The sequence below is a fragment of the Syngnathoides biaculeatus genome, chromosome 2 (genome assembly GCF_019802595.1).
Source record: "Syngnathoides biaculeatus isolate LvHL_M chromosome 2, ASM1980259v1, whole genome shotgun sequence".
Lineage (NCBI taxonomy): Eukaryota > Metazoa > Chordata > Actinopteri > Syngnathiformes > Syngnathidae > Syngnathoides > Syngnathoides biaculeatus.
Window position 1 is genome coordinate 2,561,497 of NC_084641.1, and position 23,842 is coordinate 2,585,338.

The following is a 23,842-nucleotide window of genomic DNA, read 5'->3' on the forward strand; positions in this document are numbered from 1 at the left end:
GGCGGTCCCAGCTGGCTTGGGCGCGGCGCAGGAGGCGCAGGGTGGAGCCGGCTGACGGCCCCGGACCCCGCCTCTTGCTGTTTTTCTGTCGCGCACGTCCAGACGACAAGTGTTTCCTTCGAGCGAGCGAGCGAGCACCGAGAAGACGACGATGATGCTTGCCGAGCCGCTGCGTTCGGCCGTGAGGTTGGGCAGCGTGGATGAGACCTCCCTGGCTGTGCCGTCCGACGCCCGGCTGCACACGGGAGCGCACCGGGTGCTGGATCAAGTGCAGACCATCAAGAGGAGCAAGTCCAAACACGGCAAGAACGGCGCTGCTACAAGTACGGAACAACTTTGCTCGTCATAATCTTGCGCAGAATGCAGCAGAGGCAAAACTATCTCAGCTAGTTTGGAAGTTATGCATCGTCAAATGGCCTTTTTGTTGTTGTCTCTTTTGTCGCTTTTTAGTTCTAAGTAGCACCACAATGGGTGCATTCATAAAAGTATGGTGCTAAATACAGTAGCACTTCAAAAGCGATGTATACAAGCCAAAGAACTGTTGAAGTACTGTTTGGAACCTTCCATTTTTGTGACTGCAGCACATTTTACATTTTTATATTATCTACATTTGATTTCATCTATAATTTTTGGTCACTTCTACATTCCAGGGTGGTAAAATTCATTTTCATGGCCATGCATTTTAAATATTACCAATTAGATATGTTTCAACAACAAATTGGAGGTCTTGGAAAATCGAGACAGATACATTTTATTGCTCTGTTTTGGTTGGAATTCGGTTTTTAAAAAAATGCCCAACGAGCGACAGCAGTGCAGTGTGCGGGAGGTCCGCAACCGCGTCTACTCAAGGACTTTTTCCCATTTTTCGCTGCAGGGATGTTTTGCTCAGTCCAAGAAAGGAATGTGACCCAGAGGTTCTAGGACCCCTTGAGTGCTTGCGAAAAAGTTCAGGAAGCAAATCACGCACACACGAAAAAAAAAAACATTCATTAAAGTTGCGAGTCTTGGAATTGAACACGATTGGGTCTCATCAGTTCTACAGACTCTCTTGCAGTTATTGTAATGATTTGCTGACACTTTGTCCATGTGCGAAATGTCGTGGGCACTTGATAAAATCGCCACAGGCCTAATGCGAACAGCCCATCCTGAAATTATCACATATTTGGCAGGGATGAATATTTGGCACATGTCTCGGGTTGAACTGGATCAGGAAAACAAAGGAAGGGCAAGTTCAGAATTCTGGCTGGTTGCAGTTATGTCACGTCACGTTTCAAAACTGGCACTCTTAACTTGTTTTTTTTTTTGTTTCTGTACAAAAATAAATCCAAAAGTAATGTTTAACTCAACTTTAAAATGAGTACAGAAAGAATAAAATAACCCCTCCTCTTATCGTCAAGCTGCTTGATACCTCACTAGCATGTCTACATTACTGCTTTATTCAATAGAAGATGTTTCAATGTGCAGTCAAACAATTTAAGAGTAAATCTATTGAATATATTCTGATCCTGCTCTTACTGACTTATCGCTTTACCGTAGTTATAGTTTTTGAGAACCTGTTAGAATAATGTAGCTATGACTCATGTTGTTGGGTTTGAACGTGCAAAGAGAAGAAAGTGTATGAGTAAAAATATATTTGAACACCATGGAAACGGAACGGGAACACTACCCCCCTCCCCAATCCTTTCCCGATTCTGTGCAATGAATTTCCCCAATATGAATCACGCCTGCTGACAAATATCTGTGTTTGAACACGTTCACGCAGGTGACATGATGTCACGTCTGTCTCCCACCCAAGCAACGATTTGGGAAATCCACGAGTAATTTTTTTTTCCAACTTATTTTTTCTTTGAACTTGTGTTTGTACACTACGACAAAGGTGGAGACACGACTCGGTTTAAAGTTTAGAATTAAAATTGTTGTTAAATTGTCATGCGTATTTAATGCTCATTAAGAGGCCTCACCATCTTTTGATTCTTTTTGTTAATCCAGACAAACGTGTTTGACAATCGTCCCTTTGGCATGCTGCCATGTGCTGTGTGGTTTTTGTCTGTTTTGTTCCACCCCCCCTTCCTCCCCACCATCATAAGTGTCCTCTTTTCACAGGCCCTACTTTGCCAGCCTTGTCACCTCTGGACGAGTTTGGAACGTTCCAGTTTTTGCCGAGCAAAGCCAACGGCACCTTCGGCCGCAATGTCTCCAAGATGGCGACGTACAATAAAGCGGTAATTGTTTCTCTTGAGTAACACTCGCGCCGCTTTCTGCATGTACTCTTGAAGAGAGCCAAAGCCACTGATTCTGAAGCGTTATAGGATGATCTCTGGGTTGGTCTCCTTGCGTGATGTTTTCCCATTTTGTATTATTCTCTAATGAATCACAAACGTGGAATGCATGCATTGCAAACTCCAACTTGGTGTGAATGGATGGTTCTCTGGATGTGCCCTGTGATTGGATGCCGAATAATCCAGGGTGCGCCCCCTCTCGCCCAAAATTGGCTGGGCTGGGCTTCGGCTCGTTTGCTCCACTCGTGAGGAAATTTGCTAAAGAAAATGGATGAATCAATATCAGGCCGAAGAAGTCTCACTGGAGAGAATCACGCTCAACACCTAGTTCCCAACTCATGCATCTATGTAAAGGCCTTGAGATACTAGTTTAGTTTATTGAGTGACGGGCCTCAATCTCAAAATATTTTTTTTCCAACTGGAATTACTGGAAAGTGTAAAAATCATTTCCACTCTTGTAATTTTTTTGGGGTGTGCACACTTTAGCCAATGAGTATCAGTATAGTGCAGTCATAGAGACAAAGAGTTTCACAACTGAGTGACTCAACAAGCTGGAGTAATACTTTGTAATTTTTCACAGAGGACAAAGACTGTATGGCCATGAGTATTGTTATATTGTCTGTCTACGTGTGCTGCCTGCCCAAAATAACCATCGCTTGAAGCGTTATAACACCATAACATAAATGTTATTCATTAGCACGTCTCTGGCATTTCGCATTACGTCTTAGCAATAAAACAAAGAGACATTCTGTGACTGAGGTTGTTTTTAAACAATGTGTAATCCTTTTTAGTTATTTACTGTTGGTTTTGTGTGGTTTGACAGTAGTTTCTTCTCTCTACGTGGCAAACTGTTGCTTGTAATAAAGTCGGACGGGATTGTTGTGAAATGAATCGAGTTCACCACCACCAGTTAGTCTTCATAGCTAAAATGTTTGCTTCCAAGTCAAAGCAAGGGCGAGGGCTTTGACCTCGAAAAACCCAAAAGTCCCATGAGGCAAAGGGACTGACTGCACATCATTTAACTGTCAACATCCCCACTTTCACATCATTTTAGTTTTCGTCCTTATTATTATCGCTCCATGTTGTCAAATAAATCCTACAGATCGGTGGCTGGAGCGGCACTGAAACCTCAGTTCCAGTAGACCAAGCGACCAGTTGTAGTGAAACGGTTAAAAGTGATGTGACAAGCAAACATGGGGGCCAGTTAACCGAGCCAAACAATTAGTCAGGCCTCTTGAATGTGACGAGTTGAGCGTATGCAAGTTTTGCTATGTTACTGGATGTGGAAGTGAAAACTACTTTGGCTGGTACTTGGTGGTAATTATTAGACATATGACATGATTTACATTTCTACAAAATCAGCAAGTCATTACCGTTTGTTGCAATGTCGAGCAGGAAAAGCTTGAAGGGAGCAACATCTCCAGACAGTTACAATCCCGAATATCTCCCGAGTTAATGTTTAGGGAATTGAATCCGATTGAAGCGTGTGTCTGTTAAATGGGTGAGTCATTAGCCTTACTTATGAAAGCGTTTACTGTTTTTTAGGATTATTGTTTTCATTTGGACTGTCACAAGACATTTGAACAACATGACAACACGTTGAATTGTTATTATTGTACGGACTATAGGCAAATAAAGTGGGGATCTTCAACTGTTTTGTGTGCCTCTGATTGGATAAAACATTATCTTTAAAAATAAACTACCATGACCACATATGAAAACAACACATGCTTTCAAAAAAAAATCCAAATAACAGTAGGCTATGCACAGGTCAATGGTAAAAGTCACACTGCATTCGGTGGTAATCATCTCCAGTGATTAATTGTGTTTTACATTTTACCGACAAGACATGGTGGGTGCTCACGGCCAAAACAAACCGAGAACGCAAAAGAAGAGATCAAGCTGTTTCATTGTACCGGGACTGAACCGGGCTTGAGCTCGTATGCACACAAAGCACTTCTGTGTTTAGCCGATCTGGTTGTGAGTCTCCGGTTGCTCGTATTATGTCACCTGGTCTTGCTCGGTGCTTTCTCCTGCCCTCAACATAAACCGGAGAGGAAAACAAAAGCGAAGGCATGCAGCCTTTTTATGCGGGAATTACATGGTAATCCATCAGGTAAGGATTTTTTTTTTCATGTTGCTGTTTCTTCAAATAATATTTTTCATTTTGTAGCAGTATGCCCAAAAGAGTCGGTCTCTGTCCACCAAAAGCCTGGGAGCCAGACACCACAGCTCCTCCAGTGCATGGGATCAACAAATCAACCCTTCCAACTGGCCTCAAAATCCCACTGGGATGAAACCCAGCCGCAGCGATCCCGCTTTGGCTCCAGCAAGCATCAGGGTGATCGCTCCTTCTCGTGGCAACTTGCTGACATGTTTTCATCATTCATCCCAGTACTTATGCTTGTGTTATTTGCTAGAGAGTTAAAGGGCACACGAGCCAGAGTCACGTGAAGAGACTCAGCACACACTCAACGAGCAATGGCTTCCACACAGCTGCGGGCCAGCAGCGATTTTTGGAAGCGCCTCCCGACCACTCTCAGACCATCAAAACGTCCAAGATTGAACAACAATCGGGGTGAGTTTTTCTCTCTCTTTTTTTTTTTTCAACAGAAGGAATGCATACACTTTACTAAACCAAAAACATGTGTTCATCCGCAGCGTCAATAATTCCCTGAATGTCTCAGACTTGACCATCAAGGAAGCTGTAGAGTTCTTGTCTCGGCCTGAGGAGAAGTTCCAGCAGTGTGGTGCTACCATCATTCAGCAAACCACTTTTAAAGACGATCGTGCCAAACACGAGGTCAGAGCACGTAGCAGACTCTATTACCAGATAATATTTTTAAGATTACTATTATAAGAAGCTACATCTCCATTAAGATCAGGGACGTCTTGTCAAGTTAGTTTCTTAAGTAACAGGTGAGGGGGAAACCTTCAAGCCAGGCTCCGTGGGCCGAACATCTGCCTCTGTCAGCTGGTTTGAGATAGAAAGAGCAGAGGGACGGATGGTGGATCAAACGGAATCAAGAAAAGAGGGGTTGCGCAGCCAGGAGAGGGGCGAGAGAACAATAGGCACAACAACAGGCCTAGCAACCATGGTAAGAGGCCCACGATGAGGCAAGACTGACGATACTGGGCCGTTCCCAACGCCACCGTTTCCTGACTTCGCTGAGATGCCAAATGACAGTCTAGAGCTCCAGCAAAAGAACCAAGAGATGAGCCCGGATGAGCCCGAATCATCACAGACTTTAATCTTCGCCATCAGGAAACTTTTATGTTTGGTCTTGAATAGAGAGAAAGTGTCATTCCTCAGGACTATGCCAAGAAAATGGTTCATTTGAAGAGGAACCACATAGCTAAAGGTTCTACCAACTGGACTTAAAGTTTTTGGTAGCCAGTGCATCAAAGCTAGTATCTCATCTCCTGGTTTCAGTTGGAACTCGTCCAGTGACTATTTGGACCAGTTGGTCTTTACAGACTTATTTGGACAGTCTTTTACCGAAGTTTCATAATAATCCAGCCTCAAGATCACAAAAGGGTGAACTCCTTTTTCAGAAAATTACAAATTACAAGTGACAAACTGCTGTTCTTGAGACTTTTAGTACAAGGGAAACGAATACGAGACATTGAGAAACGTGGAAGCTGATCTACTAACCGGCCACGCCCCAGATTGGGACTGCCGTTCTCACCTCAAACACACAAAATACTGGGAAGAGTAGAAACAAATATTTTAACATGCGCAAGGAGTTAATGTCAAAGGTGCGTTGTCAAATAGCCTATGAAATGCACCTGTAAGTCGGCATCGCTGAGGACTAGGCACAAACTCTTCCACGCAACTAAACCTTTTCGAAATACCAGAAATCACAAAAAGAGAGTTTTATAGGATGTTAAAATGATCAAAGGAGTCAATCATATGTTGGATTTGTTATCCACGTCTGTGCACTAATGTAAGCGTTTCTCTTATCAGGTTCTCCAGCTCGGGGGGATCCCCACTCTTGTGTCCCTGCTGCGCAGTCCGAGTCCTGCCGTGAGCCAGGCCGCTGCCGGGGCCTTGAGAAACCTAGTCTTCAAGAACCACAAAAATAAGCTACAGGTCCAGCAGTGCGGCGGCATAGCGAAAGCGCTGCAGTTACTGAAGGAGACAGAATGTAGCGAGACCCAGAAACAGATCACAGGTGCGCTCATAAAACTGATGCAAAATATCATTTTTTGGTGAGATGGACCGAATCTTTTCTTTGACAAGCATAGGCCTGCTGTGGAACTTGTCATCTGCCGACGAGCTCAAAGGAGAACTCATAGCCACGGCCCTGCCCGCCCTGACGGAGAACGTGGTAGTGCCGTTCACCCGCTGGTCGGACGACAGCGCCACCAACAACATCCACCCTGAGGTCTTCTACAACACCACGGGCTGCCTGCGGTGAGTGCACCTTTGCATGTCAGGGAAAGACACATCTTTACCATTGTGCTTCCTATCCAGCTCAAGGCCATTGTATTAATATAACCTTTTCTTCAAGTAGCACAATTCAGTGCACTAGCAGAATGATTAGGATGTACTAGTATAACTTCTGCAGTGTAATTTTGTTTCCGGTACTAGTAGCCTACTAGTACGCAATCAGACTTTATCATTAAACTACCGTGCTGCTCCAGTGACCGTAGAATGCCCAACTCCTACATATGTGTCATGCACTATTAGCTGTATGGACCTTAATAGGAACACCAAAATGCGCACAAGTAGTTTTGCTTCACTTGTAGCATGTAGTTGTGAACTAGTATGCCAATGTGCTTCTACTCGTGTGTAGAAATGTCATATTTATGTTGTAGGGGAGAGTTTTGCTCGTGAGACAGTTCTACTTATGTCCAGAGAGCGCACTACTACATGGAGCTTAAGAATGATATCAAGGCTTTCAAATTAACGCTCAAAAGCCATTTGTGACTTGATGCTGATAAATCTCAGACTCCTGACTAAGCAAAGACATAACCGTTTGCAGCAACCTGAGCTGTGCTCACCTGAGGGAGCGGACGGCAATGCGAGACTGCCGTGGACTTATCGACTCCCTGATGTGCTACCTTCAGTCCTGCGTTGCTGACGACAACCCCGATGACAAGGTTACCGACACGCATTTTCACATCTTAAAATGGGTGCTTCTCATTGGTCACACAAGTCATTAGTTGCTCCCGGTCAGCACTCGTTCGCACACATCAAATTAGCAGCTCCCTTCCAAGGACTTTAGGAGTACACTGCGAAGTTGTATGGTTGTCACTCACAGTTTCGAGAAAGTGGAAATTGTTAAACACAACTGAGAGTATAATAGGCAACAAGCTTTTCAAACTCCTGCTGAACTGCAGTCACAGACAGACAAAAACTCAATGCAAACAGGCAATTTTGCAAGTTGTTCAGTTGTCAAAGGGCAAAGCAATTGTTTACTAACAAAAAATGCAGAGACTAAGCTGTCAAATGCCGATGACTCTCACATTTGTCCAAATGATATCTGAAACGAAATCGAATGAGAGCTAGAAAGTCACTTCTGGAACACACAAGTTTTTTTAAATAAATAAATTCGGGCTCATGTTACATCATTAGCATCATTCAGCTGCCTGACTGGAATTTTTGGTACTGTGAACTACGTAGGTTAACTCCCACGTCTCATGTGACTCTCACAGTTTATATAATGAGTGCACGCTTCATTTCTTTTGCACGCACATTCAGTGTCTTTTAAGTGGCTTGCACTGGCTTTTCCTGTCAATCTAGCCTTGGGCATCAGTACGCCGTAGAGAGTTTTTGTAGTATTTGTTTCTCTTGCGATGCATGCAGTAGACCTCCTGAAGGAAAGACAGCTTATACTAAATCTTTCTTAATACCTGTAGAAATGATTTAATGCAGTGGTTCGCAACTGTTGTCACCCTGACACCAACATTTCCGTATTGTTGCATAGACATGACTCACTTTCATAGATGTTAAGAACAAGAAAGAACTTCTGGGGGCTGAAAACATACAGTAGTTACTACCAAAGGCATGTTTTTCCCTTGGCATCCGCTAGCCAAAGGCTAAGCTGCACTGTATTTGTTTACAGAGTCGAGCATTGGCTGAAAAGCAAGGCAATATTATTTCCTGCCATTTTCCTGCTGTTCAGTGTGTGAACTTAAAAAACAAAAACAAAAAACTGTTTCTGACCCTCACAAAATGGGTACGGGACACACTTTTGGGACCAGAACCACCAGTTGGGATTCCCATCTCAATAAATCTGATTATTGTAGAAAATGTCATTTATATCAGCAGTTAAATGCAAAATGTGAAATCCAGATATCGAAATGAATTAGGATTTCCACAATGTTCCAGTTTCTTCTTTCTTTCTTCTTTCAATCCTCCCTCTGCGTCCTTGTTGCAGTCTGTGGAGAACTGTGCCTGCATCCTCCATAATTTGACCTACCAGCTGGAGGCCGAGTCACCCAAGTGCTTTGCTGACTTCATCCCTTTAACGGAGAGCCAATCGGGCAGGAAAAGCCCCACAGTTGGCTGCTTCAGCCCCAAGAGTGGCAAGGTTCAAAAGCAGGTAAATAGCAACCGAATCCCACTCCCCGCTCCCTTCACCTTTTTGTCTGAGGTGACCTTTCGTCTCCTTTTCTCTTCAGTTTTCATTTGACGCTGTTCGAGGCATGTTGGACGAAGGTGACCCAAAAGGTGCCAAGTGGTTGTGCCACCCCAAAGCCATGCAGACCTACTTATCTCTGCTGAGCTCGTCCCAGAAAGATGCCACCTTGGAGGCGTGCTGTGGCGCACTGCAGAACCTAACTGCTAGCAAGGAACTGGTGAGTGAATCCAAGATTCAGAACATGCTGGATAAGAAAGGTCTACACATCCTTGTTCAAATGCCAGGTTTTTGTCATCCAAAAAAAAAAAAAAAAAAAAAAAGAAACCAATAAATTGGATCTATAATCTGCACAAGTGTGCACACTCTTTTATGACTGGGATGCGGCTGTAGTCAGTTCTTGTTCGAACTTGAAATTCCAACAAGAAAAGTAGGATTCATTCACTGCTCAAAGGAAGACTAAGCATCAGCTCATTTAATTGTGTTTGATGCAGGGGTCCAGCGCCATGAGCCAGATTCTGGTCCAGAAGTTGGGGGGTCTGCTGCACATTACCCCGCTGTTGAGGTCACCTAAGCAAAGCCTGCAGAAAGCCGCCATTTCCCTACTAGGCAACATCGGCCGAACCAGCAGCCTGCAAGCCTCCATGGGTGAGAAGCATCAGCTGTTCACACCCAGCCACGCGTTGTCTCCAGTCCTCGCGTTTCCAGGTGGTCTTGAATATCTCCTTCGTCTTTTCTGTAGCAAAGCAGGTTTTGCCGGAACTCACCGGCCTCCTCTCTGCTGGCCCCAGAGAACTGGGCAACTCTGATGAAAGCGTAGCCACGGCTTGCAACACAGTGCGGAATCTGATTATGGCGGACACGGAGGCCAACAAGAAGTTTATCGACAGCGATTTGGTTTCATCACTGGCTGGACTCAGCGGGAATGGGTAGGAAGGAACTCATCAAATCTGCGTTAGTGGTATTCGCAAAACAAACCTTGAGGTCCGCAGCACACCGAGCGATGCAGCCGAACTGGACACATTGCAAACAAATGACTGTCAGTGACTCACACCCGCACAGCTGCTGATGGAGCCTTGCATAAATACCCACTCTTTGCAACTGAAGTTGTAACTGGAGTTCTGACTGATATTCGAAGACACCATATGCACTGTACGGCATGGCACCATTCTCAAGGAAGAAGCAGAATAGCTACATTGCAGCTGTACTATATAAACAGTGACAATAAATTTTTATTCTATTTTACAAAAGGAGGAAACGTATTAGAACTAAAGGAGACTGCGGATGTTTGACAATGATCACCCCTTTCATTAACTGTACTTGTGCATTTTAGCGACAGACCCACTACCCTTTACTTGTTAGCCGCAGATATACTGTGTATAAAATTATACAAAGTATTATTGTAAAACAATATAAATATGGTACTGATGTGGTTTGGCGCATTTTAGTCAGTTAGTTTGTGAGAGCTGATATGAATATTATGATGTCATTTCATTTTGTTTCTTGGCTGTTGACGTCGCAATGACGTTCATCTGTGATTTGGATCACGCCAAAACTAGTTGCTTCGCATGAAAACTAGTTCCCGCATCCCACACCCAATGCGACGCTTCAATTGCGTACGGCCACGCCACTCGGTGTGCCCGCTCATTTAAATGATCGTCTCAACACACATTGTATTTAAATTCTACATTATTAGAACCTAACTCTTCAAGTACACTTTTTTGTGCTATTTGGACACTAAACAGTGACCAATATTACAATATGCCAAACATATAACATCCATTTTGTTTTGTTTTTTTTCTTTTCCTTCCAGCGGTTTTCCCAAAAGCAGCAAAGCGGCGTCTGTGCTCCTCTACCATTTATGGAACGACAAGAACATGCAAAGCATTTTGAAAAAGGTAAACGACAAAAACTAATTCTTTTGGGTCATACACACACACACAAACACATCCACACGACATGGCCAGCTGTGTGTATTCTCGCGTGTTTTATGACTTTGGCTGCACACTCACTTTCTTTGGCGAGCCCCACCCAAGTTGTTGAGTGAATACAGAAACAGCGTCGTTGGAATCCTGGTAGACTGGTTCCCAGCACTCGCTGTCTTTTGTGGGAGGAGTAATAGAGGGAAATCGAGAGATTACCAAAAGGTCAGGACACTGAAATTCTACAGTGTGGCTGTCAGGAAGCTGTCCGCATGAACTACTACTCGGCAGAGGGAGAAGTCTGACATACTAAATGACTTGTACAGTATGTTTGAACACCCACGACAAAGGTTGCATGTCAATTGAAGAAAAATGCAAAACGTAATACTGTAGTGATGTTCTGATCTTCCAATATTTAAGGACAATGTTAAAGGGGAGCGTTTTAGTGTCGAGACTGCTACCAAGATTTGAATGTAGCCTCACTTCACTCATCCCCCGCTACATTAAATCTGTGACCAAAACCATAATTCTGGCTAATGTGCATATGAACCATAGCGTCAATAAAATAACAATGCTAGCGGCACTTGATGATGCTAGTGACACTACACTAGCCTTAGCGCTGCTTCTAGATGGGTAGCATTACTTATTCGAGGCTTACTACAACACAAAACTGTATCACTTTAAAGTTTAGTTTGGGGGGAGTAATTGACAATCAAAAAGAAAAAAAAACACATTTTATATTTTACACGTGTGATGACGGAGGTGGATAAGCAGAGGTGAATTGGGAGCAATCTGCAATTCTCTTACGAGCTCTTCTTTTTTTAACCGTTTGATCCGCAGTTAGGAATGAGCAAGTCATTATTCATCAACGACAGCACCACGGCAGCATACAGGTCTGTGCAGATTATCGACTGATGGAAGCCCAGCGAGCAATGCTCCGTTTGCCCAGAGGTATATTCCCAGAATGCTTGCGTGTTCACAATCGAGAACCGGTAAATGCACAGCAGCGGGAATCAAACCTTTCTCCTTTTGTCTCTGCCTCTTTTCATGCATGTTTGTGTGTGCGTGTAGATGAAAAACAGCATGTTAAGACAGTGTCAAGGCCTCACCCTTGCAACACGGAGGGTAAAATTACCACCTTCACCACCAAAGCGTTCAAAGAGCTTTAAAAATTCAAAAACCTATTATTGCTATAACGTGTAGGAAGAAGAAAAAAGCTTTTAACATCAAGAATCTTGCAGTATATGTATTCAATTTGAATTGGTTTGCATAAGTGTGTATAAATGGGCAAGTGTGTGTTTTTTTTTTTTTTTTTTTTTTGCTTGGTTAATGTGTTTTTTTTTTTCTAATGGCCTTAACCGAGTAGGTAATAAATATAGTGAAAAAGGGTAAATACTTACAATCACATCTTTCAAAGATGAATGTGAATGGAAGTGTGGAAAAAAATGGGAATGTTTTTGTTGTTAATTTAATCCCTTTCACTCCCGAAACATCAACTTTTATTAATATTGGTAAACTAAGTTACTGCTTTTGATGATATTAAAGAACTTATCCCACATAATACAGTTAGCTTTGCTTAGCCTAGCCTAGCTTAGCCCAAGACTTTAAATCAGGAGAAGAAACTTCTGTCTCCTCCAACCGTCACTATTTAAAATGTTCTAACTCAGTGGTAATCTTTGACATTAAACGGCACTAAACATGTTACATATATATTAAGCCACTACCGACAACTTATTAAACTCACCATGACAGTATATTTACCAGTATGTACAATTAACTCTGAATGTTTCTTTTCTGTTGCTACAAAAAGCCAAAATCAAACGGTTATCTTATGTTTGTTTGCTCTTTTTTTTTTTTTTTTTGTAAACATGTTCTGTTTTATGAATAAATTGAGGAATTAAAAAACAGTATTACTGTCTTTTGGTGATTATTTTGTATTGTGGCAAAGCTAAAGATTTTTTAAATAAATGAATTTGAGAATACAAATGGGGGAAAAAAATTGATACCCTGATTGATAGCATCATCGCGATTGCAAAAGCAATTTTTGGAAAACACTTCTGGTTTTGCAGATTACCATGACCTGCGTGACTGAGAATCTAAACAGACATAAAGAAAAAAAAAAGTTTTTATTGCTCGTCTGACAGTAAATTAAAAATGAATTGAGAAATTTATGCTATTGGCCTAACAAAATGAACATGGTTGCAAATCATTGTTCACGCTTTTCATTAATAGATTTAACTTGAAATTTGAGACTCTTAATTTCCCATAGGCGTGATTGTGAGTGTGACTGCTTGTTTGTTTCTATATGCCCTACTATTGGCTGGCATCCAGGATGTACACCGCCTCCTCCCCGAAAATAGCTGGTATTGGCTCAGGCACTCCCGCGACCCTTGTGAGGATAAGGAGCTCAGAAAATGGATGGATGGATTTAATTCAACTCCTTTGACATTTGAACACACTGATTCTCTTAAGTTTGTCTGGAAATGTATATAATTTGAGCCATACAATTATCAGCATTTACTATCACTCAGTCACGCAATAACTGTACCTAAGCCTGCAAAATACTACAAAATATGTATAGTTTTGTGCTACAAATGATACAAAAATGCAGGCAGATATTAACTGCTCTATTTGTTTGGTTGTTTATTATATCTCAAGTTGTATTTTTTTTTTTTTGCTCATTGATGCTACAATGTCTGGTGCTTTTTTAAGGTTGTTCAATAACAGCATGACTACATGGTTCCTTTTACAAGATGACTTTTTTTTTCTTCTATCCATCTATACTGTAGTCTGGCATTATGTGCAGGAGGTGTACTTAATATTAAACATTTCTAACATTGTGTTTGCTCTTGTTGAAAACAGTCAATGGACCTTATGGATGGATGCATTCAAGTAGCCACTTCAAATTTAATTGCAATTCCATCACTTCATCTCAGCATGTTATGTATCCGGCAACTTCTGTTTTGTCTCCTTGTCCCATGATGTGAAGTTAGCATGTGAGCGTTAGTATGAGGCACATCTTAACAGTCACGTTTATGTCAGAGCCTGTCTCTCTTCAGGAAGTCGTCTCATCTTTTCTTTGCTTGAGGCTTTTGGAGGGGGTTTCATTCACGCACTGCTTCCACTTTGCAGTTTTCTATCTATCAAGAACCAAGCCTAAGCAGTCTGACCACAAAGTCAAGAAGAAAAAAAATTGGACAGGAGAAACTTGAAATGCTTTGTTTAAATCCCTAAATTCAGTAGTAGTACATACAGTGAAGAAAATAAGTATTTGAACACCCTGCTATATTGCAAGTTCTCCCACTTAGAAATCATGGAGGGGTCTGAAATTTTCATCGTAGGTGCATGTCCACTGTGAGAGAGATAATCTAAAAAGAAAAATCCAGAAATCACAATGTATGATGTTTTTTCAACGATTAATTTGTGTGATACAGCTGCAAATAAGTATTTGAACACCTGTCCATCAGCTAGAATTCTGAGCCTCAAAGACCTGTTAGTACGCCATTAAAAGTCCAGCTCCATTCCATGTATTATCCTGAATCAGATGCACCTGTGTGAGGTCGTTATCTGCATGAAGACAACTGCCCACCCCATACAACCAGTAAGACTAAAACTTGTAACATGGCCAAGACCAAAGAGCTGTCCAAAGACACCAGAGACAAGATTCTACAACTCCACACGGCTGGAAAGGGCTACGGAGAAATTGACAAGCAGCTTGGTGAAAAAAGGTCCACTGATGGAGCAATCATTAGAAAATGGAAGAAGCTAAACATGACTGTCATTCTCAATCGAAGTGGAGCCCCATGCAAGATATCACCTCGTGGGGTCTCAGTGATCCTGAGAAAGTTGAGGAATCAGCCCAGGACTACACGACAGGACTTGGTCAATGACCTGAAAAGACCTGGGACCACCGTCTCCAAGGTGACTGTTGGTAATACACTAAGACGTCATGGTTTGAAATCATGCATGGCACGGAAGGTTCCCCTGCTTAAACCAGCACATGTCAGGTCCCGTCTCAAGTTTGCCAATGACCATTTGGATGATACAGAGGAGTCATGGGAGAAAGTTTTGTGGTCAGATGAGTCCAAAATTGAACTTTTTGGTCACGATTCCACTAACAGTGTTTGGAGGAAAACGAATGATGAGTTCTAACCCAAGAACACCATCCACCATATTGTGATATTTTGGGGAAAAACCTCTTTCCCTCAGTCAGAGCATCGAAGATGGGTTGTGGCAGGGTCTTTCAACATGACAATGACCCGAAGCACACAGCGAGGAAAACCAAGGAGTGGCTCCGTAAGAAGCATATCAAAGTTCTGGCATGGCCTTGCCAGTCTCCAGACATAAACCCAATAGAAAGCTCAAACTTCGTGTTTCTCAGCGACATCCCAGAAACCTGTCTGATCTAGAAAAGATCTGTGTAGAGGAGTGGGCCAAAATCCCTCCTGCAGTGTGTGCAAACCTGGTGAACAACTACAGGAAACGTTTGACCTCTGTAATTGCAAACAAAGGCTACTGTACCAAATATTAACATTAGTTTTCTCAGGTCTTCAAATATTTATTTGCAGCTGTATCACACAAATAAATCATTGAAAAAAAAATCATACATTGTGATTTCTGGATTTTTCTATTTAGATGATCTCTCTCACAGTGACATGCACCTACAATGAAAATTTCAGACCCCTCCATGATTTCCAAGTGGGAGAACTTGCAATATAGCAGGGTGTTCGAATACTTATTTTCTTTACTGTAGTATCCAGCGAAGAGGCCCTGTAGCTCAGTGGGGATTAGAGCACTGGTTTGGTAAACCAGGAGTTGTGGATTCGTAACCCACTGGGGCCTCCACTCCCTGAGAAGGGTTGCGTCAGGAAGGGCATCCGGCGTAAAAATTGTGCCAAACATATATGCGCGTTCGTCTGAGATGACAGGCTGTGGCGACCCCGAAAGGGACAAGCCGAAAGAAACTTACTTAGTATCCGGCGTGTGTGCATGTGTGTGACATTGGTATATTTCATGTGGAAAAGGGTTGGGAGTGAGGTTTGCTTTGAGTTTTGTTGATGATCGCAAAGACTGCATCTATTTCCTCAGGCCCCTCTTGGTCCTCTTGGATCTGCGGAAAACACAAAAGTGCATTAGGAGCAGCTTTCATTGCGGGCGTTTTTGTCATCTTCCCGTTCCAAAAATAACAAGTCAGTTAGCAGGCCGCTGTGTGAAACATTCTGTGCCGGAGGTGTGGACTCTTGACAACTGCGCCGCACCCAACCATGCAGCCAGCTCGTCTAGTTCGAGCAAAACGAGCAGGAATGCGTTGAACCAATTCCCATGACTCCCTTTTTTTTTAGTCATATTGCAGCATCACCAAAACTTGATTTACAAAAGTTGGCCTGAGACATGCACAAGATTCACAAGCAAGGGGGTCATTCAGTCACAGTGTTAAAGGGACAATCGAGTAAACATCTTTCTGGAAAAAATACACATAACGAGACACAGGATGCAAGTGGAGTTCATATGAAATGAAATTCTTAGTGCATTTGTACGTTTTCTGATGGTCGCTGACGCGGTTTCTCAGAACGTTGATCTGGAATGAAAAGAGCAAAGTATGACTCGGGCAATTTACAAACTCACATGAGGTCCAGCCCCAGTACTGGCACAAATGGGCCTCTCGTTGTACTCGTACTGTTTCGACGGTAAACCCTCCTTTAGGTCACGGACCGCCCCCGCAATAGGTCTAATGTGCTAAGTAAAGACAACATTTTTTTAAAAATTACTTTTACATATTTCAAAAATGTATGGACCTGCCCAGACTCGTATTAATCTTCCCCACAAACCTGTTCACCTCTACCATAGTCTTTCTTGTAAACACTTTCTAGGCTCTTAAACTCCTTAAACAAACAGTAATGCACAGAAGTATGTTACACGATCTACAGTTTATTCCTGATAATGAGTTTTAATAAAACCCGAGCCCTTTAATTCTAATTTACAATGTGAATGTTTTAGGCTCAAAATCCAGTGATATGGCGAATTATGTGTGACATGCATATGAAAAAAAAATGGGCCGGACAGTATCCGCATTAGGTGAACTACAATTTTGCGAAGAAAGACTGTAATTGAAAAAGTATTTCACAGGCTGGATTTTTCTACTTTATGATCCACTGTAGGCCTCTCGTTGGACGAGGTCCTACACACGCACGCACCTCATATTTTTTGCTGGCGATCTGATGCTGCAGCTCGAACTTCTCGGCTTCCAGCTGCTGCATCCACTCCCACAGCTCCTTGGCTTTCGCTCTGTGAGTCACCAATTTGGACCAGAAAAATGTGCTTTAGTTCTTATTAACTAATAGATGACATGCAAATTTGCCGATTTGTCCCCATACTTGAGTTGCTCCTGATTGAGGTTGTCAACATCCAGAGATTTTCGTCTCTCACTCAGGATCTTCTTCTTCTTTTCCCTCTCCGTCTGCTTCTTGCCACTCCGCTTTTCCGTCTGTGGTATGGAAAGACGGCGCCCGTTTAATTCATTTGCAATGGTGGGTTTTTCCCAACAGGAGGCCCGAGACTTTCTCACCAGTTTCTGCATGTAGCCTCCAAAGTGCAGGCTGGTCAGCGTCTTCTTCTTTTTAGCGTCTTCTTCCGCTCTTTTCTTGGCCTCCTCCTCCTCTTTGCGAGAGCGCTCTTCCTGAAGGCGGAAACGCCAAAGTCTCACGTTGGTGGAGGGGGAGGGGTCATCATTAAAGTTCACTTCTCACGCACATTGAAATGCTCTCATACACTGCACCGAAAAAGGACAATGTTAATAGGGAGCGTAAAAAGTAAGTGTCCGACACTTTCAGTAGTCTCTGTAAGAGAGCATTTCAGTAGTGTCAGAGAGGAAATCCGAGGTTGTTTCTCTACCTCCAAACGTTTCTGTCGTTCCTTCTCTCGCTCGCTGCGGATTCTTTGCTGCTCTGATCGCTCAGAGCGACGCCTCTCCTGCGTGTAAAACTCATCTTAAACACACTTTGTGCGTGTGCGTGTGTGTGTGTGTGTGTGTGTGCGTGTGTGTGTGTGTGTGTGTGTGTGTGTGTGTGTTTGTGTGCGTGTTTGGAGTGCTCACTATCCTCTCCTTGAGATAGATGAGCTCATCTTCTTCCTTCTTCCTGCTCTCAAAATGAACCTCGATCAAAGTTTGAAGCTCCATCAGGTCTTTCTCCATACGTTTGCGGTGGATGTCCTACGATAGCAAACACAGGTTGTTTTATGTGTTCTTGTTCAAGGGAACACTGCATACAAAAAAAAATACAACCTGTTTTCACTTCCCTGTGCTTGTACAGTCAAATATAGCAATTGCCAAATCAGTAGAATAGAATACATTTATTGTCTATTGGAGATAATAGAGTTGAGTAAATACAGAGAGTCCTCGGGTTAAAACGGTCTCGGCCTAAGACGTTTCAACTTTACAACACCCGTCCCCGTCTGCCATTTTGTCTGGCTAATGCTTGTCCGTGTTTGTGAGTCGAGAGTATCTTTGCATTTTTTGCCCTCCTTTTTAGACATTATCGCCTCAAAGAAGAAAGCTGTGTCTTTTAGCAGTTCTTCTGCTGCCAAAAGAAAATTACCATGGAAACGAAGCTCAAGATCATAAAATGATTAGAGAAAGGAGTGACACAAACACCACCAAGGCTTCAGTCGGTCGACCGTGGTGAATTATTAAATACAAAGCCCATATTTTAGCACATATGAAGGGTTCCGTTCCAATGTGTCGGATACAATGATCACAAAACAAGGTTCTTTGATACTTGTCGAGATGGAGAGGATTGAGGACCAGGTTTCCTCCGCAATAGCTAAGCACACCCTCCCCTTCTTCTTCTCCGTCCACCTCTCAGCAGTAATGCTAAGTACGTCATCTTCTTTATTTCAATGTAAAGTATTTGTTTTCATACAAAGTATTTTGATCTAAATTCTGACTTTAATGGTGGAATCCAACTTAAATTGAAATTCGAAGTTAAGTCGCTACTGTAGGGACAGATCTGTCATAGACCGAGGACTCCCTATAAAAGTCGTGGAAAATAAACAATACACGCATCAGTGTTGTTGTTGAACTGCACTCCTATCAGTCCATCTGTCTGCAAAATACCTTCTTTAGTCCCATCAGACGGACAAACTGCGAGAAACACATTTCATCATCATGGAATTCTACATCACTGATAATTACTCAAAGTACCTGGTAGTAATCATCATCAAACTGCTGTTGGATCATCGCAGGCATAATGTGTACAGGATATTAAACTGTTTGGGAATATTTCAAGTTGCATAATAAACCCCGCCGCAGATATATGTGCACCGTAACTCACATCAAAATCAACCTTCTCCCCATCTGGAATCTTGGGCGGAATGAGGTTGGGCATCATAAACGGCCTACAGAGGATAAGACAGAGAACACACTTGGATTTTATCTTCTGCTGTGTATAGTACAGAACAAACAATATCAAAGATATATGTTGGATTGTTGCAATAGCTCAAAGTCACTTACTTGAACTTTGGTTTGCTCTCCTCTTTTTGTTTTTTTTTTTTGAAAAGGGGAAAGAAGAATAGAGCGAATTAAGCCTGTGCTTGCTCATTTGCATGCACACCAGCCAGTTGAGAATGTGTTTTCTGCAAAAGTTCATCTCAGAGACAAACATGAACTCGTTGTCAGCGTCAATGTTTACCTTCTCCATCCTCTGCTTCCTCGTCTCCATCTGCCAAGAAAGGAGAATGTGCGTCAAACTAAAATAGAATAGGAATAGGTCAAAATACAATTTGCTCGTCTCTTGATGAGTATGCGTGATTAAAGTGTAACTAGAAGAAAGGATTCAAGCCGCAAAACTTTCCAAAGAAGAAGAAGTAACATGTTGAGCGTGTCACTGAACATTTGTGAGGTTGCTGGATGGTGCTCCCCCCCGACAGATGGCTGAATTTGGTCCAAATCAAAGACAGACGCAAGCAATGATATGTTGGCAATCAGCAATCTCACTCATGGGACCCTGACGAGCAAGCTTGCTGTCAAGCGCATTATTAATAAAATGAAGCTATTAACTCCCATTGTACAACTACGAAAAAAGATGTTCTGTTTTTCTGTTGTGACGCCCGTTTGTCTGATTATTAGTTAACATTTGTTTAAAAACAGCCCAGCAAATAATTGAGTTGAGACTTTTTGTTTATAGCATTTTGATCTTTTGGCACATTTCAATTTTATTTATTTTTTTTTTATCAATACAATGAACGCAAATTTGTTTTCAGTGTTGGTAGTAATTGGTTATTCATTTTATGTGTGAATTAAATACTGTACAATATATTCATTTGTAAAATTTATTACATAAAATGTAAATGGAAAGGAGCACAGAGAAGAATCAACCATCTTTTTACAGTAAATATTAATTTTAAACTTGAATTTGCCTTTTAATTGTGATTTTTTTTTTACTTTGTTGCAGAACACTGTTGATTAATCATTTCAGAATCACACAACTTCACTGATTTAATGAGCTTGATAAATATATTAATTGCCTTCATCCATCCATCCATCCATCCATCCATTATCTACTGCTTTTCCAGGTCGGGTGGCGGGGGAAGTAGCTTTAGCAGGGATACCCAGACTTCCCTTTTCCCGGCCACTTCTTCCAGCTCTACCAGACGGATCCCAAGGTGTTCCCACGCCAGCCGAGAGACATAGTCTCGCCAGCGTGTCCTGGGTCATCCTCGGGGTCTCTTGTCCTGGTGGGACATGCCCGGAACGCCTCACCAGGGATGTGTCTGAGAGGCATCCGGATCAGATGCCCCAGCCACCTCATCTTGCTCCTCTCAATGCAGAGGAGCAGTGGCTGAACACTGAGCCCCTCCCGGATGACCGAGCTTCTCACCCTATCTCTAAGGGCGAGCTCGGACACCCTGCGGAGGAAACTCATTTCTGCCGCTTGTGTCCGGGATCTTGTTCTTTCGGTTATGACCCACAGCTCATGCCCATCGGTGAGGGTAGGAAAGTAGATTGACTGGTAAATTGAGAGCTTCGCCTTTCGACTTAGTGCCCTCTTCACCACAATGGACCGATACAAAGTCCGCATCACTGCAGACGCTGTACCAATCTTCACCACAATGGACCGATACAAAGTCCACATCACTGCAGACGCTGTACCGATCTTTACCACAACGGACCGATACAAAGTACGCATCACTGCAGAGGCTGCATGATCTGTCTGTCGATTTCCCACTCCATTCTTCCCTCGCTCGTGAACAAGATCCCAAGATACTTGAACTCCTCCACTTGGGGAAGGATCTCATCCCCGACCTGGAGAGGGCACGCCACCCTTTTCCGACTGAGGACCGTAGTCTTGGATTTGGAGGTGCTGATTGTCATCCCAGCTGCTTCAAACTACGCATCGCTCCAGTGAGAGCTGGATATCACGGCTTGATGAAACCAACAGAACCACATCATCTGCAAAGTGCAGAGATGCGATGCTGAGGCCACCAAACCGGACACCCTCTACGCCTCGGCTGCGCCTAGAAATTCTGCCCATAAACGTTATGAACAAAATTGGGGACAAAGGGCATCCTTGACGGAGTCCAACTCTCACTGGAAACGAGTCTGACTTATTGCCGGCAACACAGACCAAACTCTGACAGCGGTCGTACAGTGACCGAACAGCTCGTATCAGGGGGTTCACTACCCCATATTACTTCGGGAGTAATTGCCTTCACCCATTTGTTCATTTGTTGATGTAGTTGTTTGTTGATGTTGGTCCATCCTGTCACACTTTTACGACTATTTCCATCACTTCAGTTACACCTTTTTTCATACTGTTTTTTATTTTATTTTATGAATCATATGTATTGGTCATTTTTTAATAGCTATGTCTTCTGTCATGTTATGTTTTCTTATCCATCATCTTGAACATGAAACTTGAAAAGTGTGTTAGAATGTTTCATAGTGACTAAAGTGAAGCGTCTGGGTTGGAAAGTGTGTGTGCGTGCACGTGTGTGCGTGCATGCTCGTCAGCTAGCTGCAGTCTGTCACATACCAAAGTGACATCTCACTCAGATAACTCGAGTTTCGCATCCGTCGCTGATCCCCCAAAACACTCACTGTTACATTTGTGCCGTTACTCTGTTTCTTATATGTTCCACATTCGACGTGCACCTGGTGTTTCTCCTCTCATACCTTCTTCGTCTCTGCCGGCCTCCTTGTCCTCCTCTTCTTCTCCAGTGGGTTTGGCTGGTAGCGAGACCAAAAAAAAATGTCACATGTGAGTGAGAAACTTTGCAGTGGGAGAGTTGTTAGAATACAAGTGGTAGACAAAAAGCCAACAGGATCGCCACAAAAGCGAGCAGGGCCCATCGCTGAGTTCTAATCTTAATCGTGGAGATTTATAATGACGTGAAGAACATTTTGCAAGGCGGTAAATGTGCTTAGGTGTTGCCCTGCTACTGAACTCCTCTACTTGAATTGACTAAAATGTTTATTATCGGTTTCTTCATGGAGTCCGAGGAGAACAAAAAGTGAACTTCAACGCAAACCTGCTGGAAACAGGTGACGACAATGAGCTAGCCGCCTCTGCTATTTCAAGCACGTAACACTCAAATACAAGTGGTCTGTGTGTGAGCGTGTGTGTGTGTGTGTGTGTGTGCGTGTGCGTGTTTCTCAAAGTTATCGGAATTTTTAGCACATAAAAGAAGGTTCCTTCTCAAAGTTCTGCAATTTACAATCTTCAAACAAAATGCAGTACAGTTCATGTTTGAGTACAGATCACAAGGCGTACCTTCCTCCTCCTCCTCCTCCTCCTCCTCCTCCTCCTCCTCCTCCTGCTCTTCCTCCTCCTCTACCTCCTCCACCACTTCCTCCTCCTCTGGAGAAATCAGACGGTGCTCTTATGAGACCAAGTCCGCGAAAACGGTCAGCTAGTGATTTTAGCCTCAGTAAGGATGTTTACGAGAGGATAACAGGCCCATCAATTATTTATAGAATTTTTGAACAATTTATGGGGCGAGAGATTAGGATTTTGAACTGAATGAAAAACGAAAACAAAGTAATCTCCAAACAGTTTACGTAACGGACCCTTTTGTTAGCACTTCAATCCCTTTTTACCTCTTTTGCAACTTCTTCATTTGAAGAGCCTTTTGTTAGAAAAAGGCAACTAAGCCTTCTGTTTTTTTCATGAAAGAGAAAATTGTCATTCATCTTTCATCTTTCACTCTGGTTTCCCATGTGGTGATTAAAAGGTGGACTTTGTGATTTACTGCATACTGCGCTTTAGTGAGCGTCTATAGCGTGGAATTGCACTATTTGTGGCGGAAGGAATTGAGATTGTAGACGAGGGAAAAAAAAAAAAGATCCATCCTCCTTTGACAATGTGATCAGTCACTGACTTCCAGTCCTCTGACTCACAACAGCGCACAGTGGTGTCACGTTACCAAATCGGTTCATCTGAAGTGGCCATCTTTTGTTTCGCCAGCACAGCTCATCTTCATGAGCGATGACTTTTCTTACCTTCCACCTCCCTGTTAAAAGTCAAACACATTCATCAGAGTTCGGACTCGGCCTCCAAATCGGCTTTGTGTGTTTGCAAGATGAGATGAATCTACTTACTCTTCATACTCCTCCAGCGCCTCCTCGTTGTCCGACATGACCGCCGGTGACCTTGAACACACAACACGTTCTCAGTTCATCCACAAATGTCGTCACGTACTCACGGTTTCTGGTGCGATTCTGGGTCGTTCGCCGTTTTCCCTTCATGGAAAGACCACCTGTGATCAGTGACGCAGCGGAGGAAAGATCCTGTCAGGAGAGCCTCGGGAGTGCAAAAAAGTCTCACAGTGGTGGAGCGCATCCACTTTTGTTGCGTTATTAATAACTTTTTAGATAACTGCCACTTGAGATTATCAGCATAACCAAATAAGGCACAGTGCACACACACAAGCACACGTGCACGCACACGCACACACATTTCTATTCATTTCTATAGTCTGCTGACAAAACAGACGCAGAACTCTAATCTGCAGAGATAAGCGGATGGTTGCATCTAAAATTAAACTTTAATAATGAAGG

At 42.9% G+C, this 23,842-nt stretch overlaps 2 protein-coding genes across 3 annotated transcripts; one reads left to right on the top strand and one right to left on the bottom strand.

The window, feature by feature from the left end:
* LOC133496820 (plakophilin-1) lies at nt 1–13,628 on the top strand. Of its 2 annotated transcripts, none has more exons than XM_061812852.1 (15): nt 1–323; nt 2,104–2,222; nt 4,456–4,620; nt 4,700–4,857; nt 4,941–5,082; nt 6,247–6,454; nt 6,528–6,696; nt 7,268–7,385; nt 8,666–8,830; nt 8,910–9,086; nt 9,361–9,514; nt 9,609–9,795; nt 10,680–10,764; nt 11,629–11,739; nt 11,860–13,628. In XM_061812852.1, the coding sequence occupies exons 1-14, from the start codon at nt 152–154 to the stop codon at nt 11,701–11,703; spliced, it is 2,094 nt and encodes a 697-aa protein (XP_061668836.1). In that variant the 5' UTR covers nt 1–151; the 3' UTR covers nt 11,704–11,739; nt 11,860–13,628. The 2 variants fall into 2 exon arrangements, with proteins under 2 accessions (XP_061668836.1, XP_061668827.1); XM_061812843.1 differs by having other exon boundaries at nt 2–323; nt 4,453–4,620.
* On the bottom strand, nt 12,632–23,607 carry tnnt2a (troponin T type 2a (cardiac)). The gene is made up of 14 exons (XM_061812865.1): nt 23,384–23,607; nt 23,276–23,295; nt 22,557–22,643; nt 21,959–21,994; nt 19,476–19,505; nt 19,298–19,319; nt 19,119–19,182; nt 17,882–17,998; nt 17,680–17,757; nt 17,354–17,464; nt 17,163–17,272; nt 16,983–17,073; nt 16,326–16,366; nt 12,632–15,898 (listed from the first exon to the last, which is right to left on the bottom strand). Exons 1-14 carry the CDS (start codon nt 23,419–23,421, stop codon nt 15,865–15,867), a joined length of 879 nt encoding a protein of 292 aa, XP_061668849.1. The 5' UTR covers nt 23,422–23,607; the 3' UTR covers nt 12,632–15,864.
* Nucleotides 23,608–23,842: the final 235 nt, after the last annotated feature.

Bases quoted from the DNA above. Each gene is read 5' to 3' on its own strand.
- LOC133496820 (XM_061812843.1), top strand. From the start codon at position 152: ATGATGCTTGCCGAGCCGCTGCGTTCGGCCGTGAGGTTGGGCAGCGTG. The intron at 9,087-9,360 runs GTGAGTGAATCC...TGTTTGATGCAG, and splicing joins TAACTGCTAGCAAGGAACTG to GGGTCCAGCGCCATGAGCCA. The intron at 10,765-11,628 runs GTAAACGACAAA...TTTGATCCGCAG, and splicing joins TGCAAAGCATTTTGAAAAAG to TTAGGAATGAGCAAGTCATT.
- tnnt2a (XM_061812865.1), bottom strand. From the start codon at position 23,421: ATGTCGGACAACGAGGAGGCGCTGGAGGAGTATGAAGA. The intron at 22,644-23,275 runs GTCATCGCTCAT...TGATTTCTCCAG, and splicing joins GGAGGTGGAAGGTAAGAAAA to AGGAGGAGGAAGTGGTGGAG. The intron at 17,758-17,881 runs GTGAGCACTCCA...TTTTACACGCAG, and splicing joins TCTATCTCAAGGAGAGGATA to GAGAGGCGTCGCTCTGAGCG.